Source organism: Lipotes vexillifer, unplaced genomic scaffold, assembly GCF_000442215.2.
Source record: "Lipotes vexillifer unplaced genomic scaffold, Lipotes_vexillifer_v1.1 scaffold1117, whole genome shotgun sequence".
NCBI lineage: Eukaryota > Metazoa > Chordata > Mammalia > Artiodactyla > Lipotidae > Lipotes > Lipotes vexillifer.
The window spans coordinates 14,725-27,062 of record NW_006778824.1 but is presented as its reverse complement, the minus strand read 5'-3'; the positions used below and the strand labels follow the sequence as shown (position 1 = coordinate 27,062).

General features: G+C 47.9%; 1 protein-coding gene across 1 annotated transcript in view; it reads right to left on the bottom strand.

Annotated features, from left to right (window-relative positions):
• Positions 1 to 4,512: 4,512 nt before the first annotated feature.
• The window catches only part of SYCE1 (synaptonemal complex central element protein 1), an 8,564-nt gene continuing 738 nt past the window's right edge, over positions 4,513 to 12,338 (bottom strand). The window contains exons 2-13 of the mRNA XM_007451989.1: positions 9,600 to 9,662; positions 8,905 to 8,964; positions 8,484 to 8,558; positions 7,765 to 7,812; positions 7,461 to 7,515; positions 6,662 to 6,751; positions 6,350 to 6,413; positions 5,486 to 5,552; positions 5,291 to 5,414; positions 5,108 to 5,218; positions 4,901 to 4,988; positions 4,513 to 4,655 (exon numbers count right to left, since the gene is read on the bottom strand). Of these exons, the coding sequence (XP_007452051.1) occupies positions 4,578 to 4,655; positions 4,901 to 4,988; positions 5,108 to 5,218; positions 5,291 to 5,414; positions 5,486 to 5,552; positions 6,350 to 6,413; positions 6,662 to 6,751; positions 7,461 to 7,515; positions 7,765 to 7,812; positions 8,484 to 8,558; positions 8,905 to 8,964; positions 9,600 to 9,662 (923 nt within the window). The 3' untranslated portion in view covers positions 4,513 to 4,577. The remainder of the gene's footprint in view (positions 4,656 to 4,900; positions 4,989 to 5,107; positions 5,219 to 5,290; positions 5,415 to 5,485; positions 5,553 to 6,349; positions 6,414 to 6,661; positions 6,752 to 7,460; positions 7,516 to 7,764; positions 7,813 to 8,483; positions 8,559 to 8,904; positions 8,965 to 9,599; positions 9,663 to 12,338) is intronic.

The following is a 12,338-nucleotide window of genomic DNA, read 5'->3' as shown; positions in this document are numbered from 1 at the left end:
GTGTGTGGTGTGTGTGTGTGGCTTAACAATTGGCCGTTATCACTCTGACCCTGTTTTAATCCTATTGTCTTGCATGAGTTTGCAGAACAAGAGAGAGAATCCAGAAAGTTTTACAGTTTAGTTACAATTTCCTGGGAAGAAACGGCACACCGTGCAGGGCCACTCAGAGGTAGACAGAGGAGAGGGGGAACTGTGGATCCAGTGCCTGTACTGTGGATTCAGCAAGAAGGAAGGGGATAGGCATTGCAAGCAGGCTTAGGATTGGCTAATGTGAATATTTTCAGTGGACTTTGGGTCATTGAGGCTGTCCCTGACTGTTCTGCTACCTGGCCCTAGGGCAATTAGGGCAGGTGTACAGTAGTGCAGAGTGTGAGGGTACAACTCAGCAGGTGCTTGGGAGTGTGGACTTAATTGGCCGTTTAAGAGGGTAAACTCATCTAGCTATAGGGCTGAAAAATTGAGTCAATACTGAGCTCAATTATTTGGGGTATTGGAGTGGCCTGAATAAATGAGGAGACTTCTAGAGTGTAGGATGTACATTGCCCTAAACAGCATAGGGTCAATTTCTCGGGTCAGTGTGGCAGGTCTGGCCACTATGTTGTTGGAGAGTGTGGATTGTTAGTGAAGTCAGTGTAGAGATTCGTTGTATTCGTGTGTTTAGTAGAAAGCGGTGGTCGTGGTGCTCATGGTGGGAGACTCCAGGTGGGAATTCGTGGTGGAAAGCTGGGGCAGGGAGTAGGAGAGGCACTGGGGAGTGTGTTGTCCTGAGGAATTGACTGATATGTGGCAGTTGTCTCCTGGGAAAGGCAATAGTCTCCATTAATTTGTAGAATGGTACAGACAGTAGTAAGCTCTACAGATTTCCCTTTAGGCATAGATGTGTAGGGATGTATGTTTCTGCAGAGAGCAAGAGTATACTTGGATCATGGGATAAGCAGGCCGGGAGCTCAAGAAACACAACAGAATCCTTAATGTCAAAGGAAGAAAAGCAGTGAATGTCCTGGACCTAGTTTGCCAGCACCTTGGGTGGGGCAAGTCTTGGGCATCCCTGGAGCAGAGGTTTTAGTGTCCAGGACAGAGTTGTCTCCACCTCAGGGGTTGATGTCATCTCCAACATTGAGCTCCTGGATAGAGCAATATTGTCTAGAATGTGAGACTGGGGTATCCTTTTCAAGTGGACACCCACTTGGAGTGGTATGAGTCTTATTTTTCTGACTCTTTGGCATTATAAAGATGCTGAACAACTTGTCTAATTTGAAGGCAACGTTGGGCTTGGGAGCTTGACTTGCAAATATCTTTTAAGTTAAGGGGCTGTGGGTGCACAGGTAGCCAAGGTGATGTTGGCACCTGTGATACTGTCATCATGAACCAAAGTGCCAGCACTCAACTGGCACAGTTAAAGGCTCCATTAAAGATGGCCAAATCTGGGTTTTCAACTCTCCAAAGTTTTTCCCAGATGGGTGATGAGTTGGATTCTGTTGCAAATAGGTTTAAATCATATGGCCTGATTTGGGTGTATGTTGTTAGCAGGGTGTCCGGTTGACAATTAAAATATCTGTGGCTGTGGAGCTTTGGCATTACCCTCTAGACAGGCCCTCTAATTTGGCCAATTACTAGGTCCCTTTGCCTCAGCTGTTGGTTTGGATGGTGACAGGCTAGCCTGCAGAATCTTTGGGTTGTAAAACTTGCATTAGTCAAAAGTGATGGAATGTGGGCCTGCATTCGCCATGTTGGTTTAAACCATGGCTTCCTTGGAAGGTTTGGGACTCTGGTTTTCAAACCAATGACAACACCCAGACTGACAGTAAGGAGACATCCAGCAGAGTGGTTACAGCTCACTAGGCTGGCTTTTGTCATTTGATGTTGATTTTCCTCCAGCATGTATCAGTAGCGGGTAGAGGTGTTCTGGTTTTATCCTTATGGAATATGGTTTTGATTTTATTATCTCCAAATGTGAATTTCATTTACTAAGTGGAGTTTTCTATTTATCTTTTCCCGTAGTCCACACTGCCTGTGAGAACAGTCCTGGAGTACATGGCGATGTCAGCACATTTGTAACCAAGCGTGTGGGCTCGTTTCCTGCTACACAACAGAAAAGACCAAATATTGAGACAAGTCTTTTGCAGGGAAAAAAAAGGCTTTATTGCAGGGTGGCCAAGCAAGGGGACAGGAGGCAAAGTGGTGTATTTATCTTGGAAAGAGGGAGAAAGAGGGGCAGGGAGCTCAGAAATGATTGGTGAAAAGTAGGTGTAAGTTTCAATGGAAGTATTGAGTTCTCTGCCCAGGCACTACTGCTCTGCTCTTCATGTGTCATATGTGCAAATTCAGGGTGTTTGGTGTGTAGCAGGGGTTGAATTTTTGGCCTGTGACATCTAACGTTCACTATCAGTCACCCTAGTCCCTCAATGTGCCTGTGCATCAGCAAGTTGTTTCCCTATCTGTGGTTTCCCTGGTGTTCTTGATGTATAATTTTGTTTCTACTACATGGACCTTGTAAATTACAGGGTATGGTTTCACAAGGGGCTTTGAATTAAGCGATTAAGGCCTGGGACAAGACAGAGACCTATATAAGGTGTCCATTTGCTGGAGTGGAATTTGAAAAATTGTCTGAGGAGACCATCATGTCTCTCAGTTGAATCGGCTATCAAGAACCTATCAGGAAGATAAAAGTGCTATTGAAGGCCTTTTTAAAGAGTCTAACATTGTGTATTCTGAGAAGTGAACTATGTGCCTTGGTTAATATCAGTAATGCCTCTGCAACCCCAGAAGGAATGAGGGTAGGGTTAAATCTGGATGTGGATCTGCCTTCCCTGTACACAATGCTTCGGCCCAAACTGCCATCTGCAAGAGTTAAGAATTCCTATTCACTGTCATGATCTCATACACAGCATTACTTCTGATTGAAGAGTTCCCTTAACAGCAAAAAAAAGTTATGCAGTGGGCCCAAGTTGTGATGGAATTCACTGGTCTTACCATGCTCCCACCATTCTGAAGCAGCTGGCTTGATAGAATGGTGGAATGGTCTTTTGAGGACTCAGTTACAATGCCAGCTAGGTGGCAATACCTTGCAGGGCTGGGACAGGGTTCTCCAGAAGGTTGCATATGTTCTGAATCAGTGTCTAATATATGGTGCTGTCTCCCATGGCCAGCACTCTAAGGTCCAAAAATCACGGGGTGGAAACGGGAGTGGTAACATCCACTGTTGTCCCTAGTGATCAGCTGGAAAAGTTTTGCTTCCTGTTCCCACAACTGTATATTCCACTGGCCTAGAGGCCTTAGTTCCAGAGGGAGGAATGCTTCCACTAGGAGATACAATAATGATTCCACTGAACAGGAAGTTAAGACGCTGCTCAGCCCCCTTGGGCTTCTCATGCCTGTGAATCAACAGGCAAAGGAGTCCCTGTGCTGGCTGGTGTGACTGATGGCTGAGCCTGACTCCACCACGGGGAAACTGGACTGTTTCTCCACAGTGCAGGTAAGGAAACCATGTCTGTGATACAGGATACCTTAGGGCTTCTTTGAGTATGACCACGCCCTGTGATTAATGCCAATGAAAAACGGTAACAATCCAATCCAGCAAGAGTACTGATGGCCCAGATCCTTCAGGAATAAAGGTTTTGGTCACTCCACCGGGTGAAAAGGCACAGACAGCTGAGTTGCGTGATGAAGGCAAAGGGGAAGCAAAGGCAAAGGGGAAACGGGTGGTGGAAGAAGGTGAAGATGGTTATAAACACCAGCTGCGATTCCATGACCAGCTGCAGAAGTGGAGAGAGAGAGAGAGAGAGAGAGGAGAGAGAGAGAGAGAGAGAGAGAGAGAGAGAGAGAGAGAGAGAGAATTTTTTTTTCAGAAATGACGATTGTTGAGGTTTGTCTACCCGACTGTGTCACTGTCCTACCTGGATGGGGGAGCCATTCAAGAGAAGGAATCTCTTTTTGTATGTACTGACTTCACTGTCTTTTGACCCAAGAACACAGACTTCGACTCCCATCATTGCCCTTGCTTGGGTGATGCACTCCAGTGGATTTGAAACATGCCCTAAGCACCAACTGTCCTAGGTGACCGACTTCCACGACACTGAGGATTTCTAACATATTATGTTCTTGTGACAAGTGTCTCAGGTACAGGTTTTGTGCCTATGCAGGCACAAATTACATTTAGGTTCCAATTACATTTCTTTTTCTCAGCGAATCAGTGGGGTCTGTGGGCATGGAACTGACTGGCTGAGGACACTTGGTCCTTGTTGGGATTTCTGAGACTGTGGTCTAGGCCTGAATAAGGAGTGGAAGAAACTATCACAGGGTGGGTTTTCAGAACCCCTGGGCCTACTGTGAGAGGGTCTCAGTCTTGCATCCCTCTGCCTGGGGACCCAGAACATGTCAAGTCCTAGAGATGAGCAGACCAGAGACTGTGAGGTGAGGGAAGCATTTACTGAGTGCCTGCTGTGGGACTCTGGCTGAAGCCAAGAGGCAGAGTGTGACCCCCCACCTAATACAGACTCAGCTGAGGCAGCTGTGTTGATATGGTGCCTTTATTTCCTGAAGCCCATAAGCTCCAGTGCAGGGTGGGTCCTCCTTGCCTAGGAGGGCATCAGGCTCTGCTTAGTGGGCGGCTCTGGGTCTTTCTCCTCACTGACTCCGAGGGGCTTGGGATTGGCCTGCGGGAGGACAGAGTGTGATGTGGGAGTCTCCTCACATCCCCATGCCCACACCCTCCCTGGGTCCCGCCCTTCCTCACCCCACCGCTGCCAGCTTCTGCACCTTTGCCTTGGCTGTGTCCCTTTGGGAATGCCCTTCCCTGAAGACCATCTTCTGAGCACTCTGCGGACCCCCTCCTTGCCTCCCCGCCCAGAGCTCCTTTCATAAGCTGTCTCTGCTCCCTGACTCTGATGCCAGGACTCACAGCTTCTCCTGGGCCAGCCCCTTCCTCTTGCTCGCTCTGGCCTTGAGCAGGGACCTGCACTCCAAGCTTTTCCAGCTCCTGCTTCAGCCTGGACAAAAAGGGGTAGGGGGTGGCGGGGAGAAGGGTAGGATTGTAGAGACCAAGTGACGGAGTCTATGCGGGAGCAGAGACCCCCGTGGCCACCTTCCCCTCGGGGACCATGCCCACCTCTGCCTCTCCTGCCGCAGCTGCCGGCACCTCTGCCGCAGCTGCTCCTGGCGCTGGGCGGCAGCCTCGAGGAGCTCCCGGGCCTTCTCGTTCTCCTCCTCAAACAGATGCCTGGGGGTGGGCGTCGGTGATGGCAGCACCTCTCCCTCCCCATCGCGCCCCCCCACCCCGTCCCTCTCTTACACCACAGCTGCTGCTTCCTGGCTGCGCAGGAAGAGACCCTCAGTGATTGCTGAGCAGCCCTTGGCCCCAAACTGGGAGCACAGACGATGCTTCACATCCTCCAGCCTTGCCTCCACCAGCTTTTCTGCAGCAGGAAGGGACAGATGGCAGGGCAGGGCAGGGCAGGGCAGGGCATCCCCATTCTCCAGGCCTCACCTTCCTTGAGCAGCTGCTCCTTGCTGCTGTCCAGGGCGCCAATCTCCAGGGCCAGCTGCTCTGGCTTCTGAGGGGTAGAAAGGCGGCCTGTCCACATCTCCTGGCTTCCTCCCACGTGCCTAGAGAAGCCGATCTGGATCTGGTCTTTACTCTGCATGCCTTACTTCCTGCTGCTCTGGCCCTCCATGCACGCCAGGCATGGCCCAGCCTCAGGGCCTTTCCACTGGCCATTCTGTCCACCTGGAGCTGTTTCACCCCAGATACCTGTGGTGCTATGCTGGAGAGGCTCATGAGGGTTAGTGTTCAGGAATTCTGCAAGGTTTCAAATCAGCCCTGGGGTATTCGCTACAGGGAATCCTGCAAACACTACAAATCGAGGCTGTTCTCTGGAGAGTCAGTTACCAGCCCAGCCCTGCAGCTCCTTCTCTTCCCGCTCGGTGACTGCACTGAGCTCTTCCGTCCTGACATTCGTTCTGTTTTCTTGTTTGGGATCCCCAGGTGGCAAACACCGGCCTGCTTGGTTCCCCACTATCTGCCCTGTGTCTGTGATGGCCCCAAACACACCCAGGAATCTCCTTGATGGATAACCCCTCCTTGGTTCATCAGGGCTCCTTCTGACCACTTAAGGCCCCTGGGAGGGCATCAGGGATGGGTGGGCAGGGCCAGTGAAGAGGACAATACTGGGTGGCAGTGAGGGTGACGAGGAACTGGACTGAGCATGATTCTAACACACGGCTGCCAGGGCTGCTCAGGAACTGGGTGCGGCAACTGAGAGTTAGGAGGCCTGGAGGATGACCCCGAGGTTTGGGGTGGTGCTGCCAGAGAAGATGTGGAAGGTGGAAGGAGTGGCCCCGAGTGACTCACGTGGAATTCCCAGAGGCCCTTATGCTGGCCCATCAGATCCTCCAGTTGCTCCTCAAAATCCAACCTGGGGACCAACCACACAGGATGAGGGGCTGTGGGCTGAGAGACGCCCCTCCTCAGTCTGGCTCAGGCTGGGGTCTTCATGCAGAGACATGGGGGAGCTTGCCCATGCTCCTCACCCTGCTGGGAGCACCTTTGCCTCCTTGACCCTCCAAGCTTCAGCTCAGCCAGCTTGTCTTCTAACCCCCATTCTTAGCATTGCCCCCCACTAACAATGCATCCAGCCCCCAGGCCTTGGGCAATGGGCTTTACCTCAGCTGCCTCTGTTTGTTTTTCTCCTGCCCCATCTGGGAGTTCAGGGCAGAAATTCGCTCCTTGCACTCCTGCAGCATGGTGTGCTTCCTGGCAAGAGGCAAGGCAGCCGTCATGTTTTCTGAATGTCTCCCTAGGAGGGGCCTGGGGTGGGGCTTCCGCGTCCTTCTCTTGAGGTCTGTTCTAACCTTCTAGATTGAGGTCCTTCTCTGTAACTTTGTGGGAGGGGGGCATGAGCTCATGCCCTCTGGAAATGTCATTGTGAAGACTGGGGAGATCAATGTAGGCATGGTCACAAGTACAGGCACACACACCTATTAGTCTCATGTGAATTTCTCCAACAGTTTCAAAGTTGGTATGCTAGGGGCTTGGGGCCTCTGGTCACAAAATGAGCAAAATAAAGATTCAGGAGGTAGAGACATGGATGCACAAGTAGTTGGGTGGATGGAGGGATAATGGATGAATGGAGAGAGACTGGTGCACAGATGGTTGGCTTGACGCCTAAATGAAGGGACAGGTGAGTAGACAGCCAAGACAGCCTGCAGGAAGTATGAAGGTATAGAATAAAAACCAGCCGAGGGAATTTAATTGACATTCTAGCAAATGGATGCTCGTCCCCGTGAATGAGTACTCCTAGCACTACTGCCTACTGTTGGAGTCAAGGTGGGAAGACAGGCATTTGGCCTCCCCGTTTTAGGGAGAAGATGAGAGCTGTGGGTCTAAGACCGATTTCCTCTGCTTTCTCTCTCTACCAGAATGAAGGGACAGCGCTGAGCAGGGGCCAGGGGGAAGCTCTTACCTCTGTGTCTCACTTTCCTTCTCCTGGCAGTGGAGCCGGAGGATCCTCAGGGTCTCTGCAGGGGGAGGAAGTGAGGGCCCCGTGAGAGCCCATCAAGGCATGAGGTTTGGGCAGAGGTAAAAGTGCCAGATCATGTGGGGTCTCTGGAGTTGATGGGACTTTTGTCATTTACTGCATGTTTGGTGGAAGCCACATGAGGGATGCAAGATGATTCAGGTTTCAAAAGGCTCCTACTTCTATAGAGAGAGTGGGCTTCTGCAGGGTGGCAAAGGCAAAAACCTGGAGATAGAGTAGCTGCAATTACCTTGCTTTTTGCTCAAGATCTCTTTCAGGCGTACTTTCTCTCCACTCACTGGAAAAAGCAGTAACATGTTCAGGCATCAGAGTCCACACACTGAACCTTCAGGGACTGGGCTTGCCCATGGTCACATGCGTGGTTTGGTACAGCCCTACCCCCAACCCCAGACGTGAGCCCCAACCCCAGATGTAGACCCCTTGAGGTAAGCCCCTTCCCCTCTTGGGCCCATACTCCCTGTAAGCATCAAAGGGCCCTCAAGTTGATAAAGGGTGGCTGTGAGGACCCTGTGGAATGGCAGTGCGTTTACATGGAGGGAAGAGGAAAAATAAACACATTGCATGAAGTTGGATAAGGGCTGTGAAGAAACACATCAAGCAGTAAGAGGCATGTGACTAGGTGTGGGAAGAGTGCTGTCTTTGGGTGGGGTAACTGGGGAAGGCCTCTCTGAGAAGGGGACATCTGAGCTGAGAACTGAATGATGATGTGAGGCAATAGGAACCTGTATTATCTGGGGGAACCTCTCCTAGCAAAGCCCCTAAGGTAAGTATGCTTGGAGGGTGTTTCCGGAACACTCCCACCCACAGAGTTGGAGCGGGGAGATTGGTAGGACCTGAGGTTGGAGAGGGGGCAGGAGCCCTTGGCCACGGCAAGGATGCTGATTGGAATACTGGGTTCAAGGATGCATGACATTGTGGGGACCTCTGGGTCATCCCCCACAAGCTTACATGAGTCCAGTTCCTTCTGCAGGGTCTCCCAGACAGTCCGGGCCTCTCCTAGCTCCTCACTGGCTTTCTTTTTTGCTGTGCCAAACCGCAGAACATTGTGTAAGTGTCTGTCCTTGCAAACATTTCACATTTGTCTTTAAGCAAACCTAGAGGGGCCCAGGTTCTTGTTTCCGGAAGCAGCAAACAAGGCTTCCAGAGCCCAAGCCCTTCTTGTTGGGCTCAGTTGACAGCAGGACAGGTTAATAAACATGTGAGTATAGCACCTGAATTTAGATGGGCCCGACCAACCCATGCTAAGTTTAATGCTCTGCTGTTTCAAAACACAGTAATTTGGAACAAGGGGCCCTACGTTTTCATTTTGCACTGGGCCCTGCCAATCACACAACCGCACCTGGCAGACAAGCCAAGGTCCTGAGCTCACCTTGCTGGACCTCATTAATCCGGTTAATCAGGACCTCAATCCTGGGCTCTAGGCTTCCGGCTGCAGGGAAACAAGGAGGTTGAGTGAAGATGACAGGGCAGGTGAAGGGAGGTGGATGCCCTCCAAGGGCTCACATTCTGGGGAGGGGAGACAGGAACAGATAAAGAACCTGAGCCAGGTTGTGGTTAAGTGCAGTCAAGAGAAACAGAGGAGGGGCAACAGATTACAAAGTGGAGTGGGACGTGCTTCGTCAGATATGGCAAGACCCCTTGAGGGCCCCAAATGAAGTGAGGCGGGCAGACCTTGCTGTTCCCTGGGTGGGGGTGGGAGAGGGTCAGTACAAAGGCCTGCCCTAAGGTGGGAACACGGGTGGAAGGTGCCTGGTGAGCAAGCCAGAGGAGCGGAGGTGAGGTGGAGGGAAGGTGAAGCCCTGGATCCAGCAGAGTGCATGGGAACCAAACGGACGGCCAGCAAGGGGACTGCAACGTTGGGAAAATGTTTGTACTTTATCATACCCTTATACTTGAATTTTGAATCATGGGTTCATATTTTTACTTCAAAAAATTTTTTTTAAAGTAAGAGAGAACAAATGAGTTAATTTCCCAAGGTGGTGAATTTTGGGCCTTGGAATTGATTCCACTTCCGCCTGACCCCAAATCTCAGGCTGAGCCCCAGTTACAGAGCAGACACGTGACCTTTCTGCCACTTTGTCACCATTTCCATCAAGTCTTCAATTTTCTGTGAGGACTTGGCCTGCCCTGTGGAGAGAAAACCAAACATTTAAGAAAAAGAATTATGTAGGAGTGAGAGGCCTGAGGAAGGATCTGCTAACACTGGGCCGGGACTGAGGTGGGCTGAGGGCAGGTCTCCAGCCAGAGTGGGGCGTCTGCTCCTTGCCCTGAGGGAGACACTGCACAAGGGATGAACCGGCCCTTCCTGGGCAGATTTTCCTAAAGGGTGAAATGACACCACAGATTTCCCCTTAATAAAACTCAGGGCAAGGAAAGGGGTACACTCTTACTGCTGATCCTGTTCAAGGCTTGGCCAAAGCTCAGGATGTATTAACGAAAGAAAAAAAAAGAAGTGGTATTAAAAACTGGAAACAAGGAGTCAGAAATCACTGTTAACTAGTAGGTGGCATAATGAACTAGAAATTTCTAGAGAATATTACCCCAAAAAACCTTACAAGGAATAGTGAGAAAATCTAATAAGATGTCTCATTTAAATAAATATAAACAGCTTTCCTATACACAATTGTTATTCTGCAGCCTCCAAGTAAAATATTTCATATTAACTTGCTTATAATCAATATAGGCACTTATTTTTAACTCCTTGATGAATTAATAGATCTAGGCAATTATTATTAATGGATTAACATCACAATAAAAATAACTGGATATTATGAGCTATGTAATGTAAAAATTCAATGTAGGATTCTTGTAAAAAAATGACACTAATACTTGTTAAGCCTCTCAATCTAAATAACCAATTCAGAGGAAATACAGGGAGAGAGGAACATTTTAAGTGGCACATGGGCATGCAATTAGTAACATCCACACTGGCAAACGTCACAGGAAAAACAACCCAGTTTCTTTAATTTAAATACATTTTGGGGGAAAAGGGAGAAAGGAAGACCTTTACAGACAAAAAGAGATTAAAGAAACATATCAACCAATTTCAATAAATGGACCATACTTGGATTTCGATTCAATCGAAAGCACTTTTTAAAACAGTGATGACACAATCAAGGAAATTTGAAAACTGACTAGATGGTTGATGAAACAAAGGAATTATTGTAGCCATTATTCAGATGTGACAATGCTATTGTGGTTACTTTTCTGCAAAGAGTGCTTATGTTTTAGAGAGATATATGCAAATATTGGGGTGGCCAAAAAGTTCGTTCGGGTTTTTCCGTTAAGATAGTATGGAAAAACCCAAACGAACTTTTTGGCCACCCCAATCTCTATGGATGACATGTTATGTTGCCTGGGTTACTTCGAAATGAAACAGTGGCGCAGGCGGTAGGGAGTGGGTGAGGATAAGGAGGAAACAAGATTGGCCAAGAGCTGATAATTGTTAAAACTGAAAGACGAGTTCATGGGGTAATTATACTTTGTTCTTGACTTAAAAAAATGTTTTTAGGACTTCCTTGGTGGTCCAGTGGTTAAGACTCTGCACTCCCAATGCAGGGAACCCGGGTCCGATCCCTGGTCAGGGAACGTGATCCCATATGCCACAGCTAAAGATCCCACATGCTGCAATGAAGATCCCGTGTGCTGCAACTAAGACCCAGCATAGCCAAATAAATAAATAAGTAAATATTAAAAAAAAGTTTTTAAATTGAAGTATAGTTGATTTACAATGGTCTTTTAGTTTCAGGTGTGCAGCAGAGTGATTTGGTTATATTATATATATACTTTTCAGATTCTTTTCCATTATAGATTACAAGATATTGAATATAGTTCCCTGTGTTATAGAGTAGGTCCTTGTTTCTATTTAGTAGTGTGTATCTGTTAATCCCAATCCTAACTTAACTCTCCCACACCCCTTTCCCCTTTGGCAACCATAAATTTCTTTTCTGTGTCTGTGAGTCTATTTCTGTTTTGTGAATAAGTTAATTTGTACCAGTTTTAGATTCCACATATAAGTGATATCATATATTTCTCTGATTTACTTCACTTAGTATGATTAATCTCTAGGTCCATCCATGTTGCTACAAATGGCATTATTTCCTTACTTTTTATGTCTTAGTAATAATCCATTGTATATATGTACCACATCTTCTTTATCCATTCACCTGTCAATAGACATTTAAGTTGCTTCCACATCTTGGCTACTGTAAACAGTGCTGCTATGACACTGGGGTGCACGTATCTTTTCGAATTAGAGTTTTCGTCTTGGCCGGATATATGCCCAGGAATGGGATTGCTGGATAATACAGTAACTCTATTTTTAGTTGTTTTTTTTTTTTGAGGAACCTCCATACTGTTCTCCACAGTGGCTGCACCAGTTTATATTCCCACCAACCGTGTAGGAGTGTCCCCTTTTCTCCACACCCTCTCCAGCATTTATTATTTGTAGACATTTTGATGGTGGCCATTTTGACCAGTGTGAGGTGATGCCTCATTGTAGTTTTGATTTGCATTTCTCTAATAATTAGCAATGTTGAGTATCTTTTCATGTGCCTGTATATTTTTTTGTATATGCTTAAATTTATCCATAATAAAAAGTCTTAAAAAATTAAAGCAACCAACCAAACAATATAGAGAAGGTAAATAATCATTTCTACATAAGAATGGAGAAATGGAGAGAACAATTAACCAAAAACTACACAGATGTTAATAATATTTGAAAAGGAGATGAAAATAACATGTTGCATCCAGCAGGTTGGTAAAGATTAGCAAGTCTGATAAGGCCCAGTGTTTGTAATGATG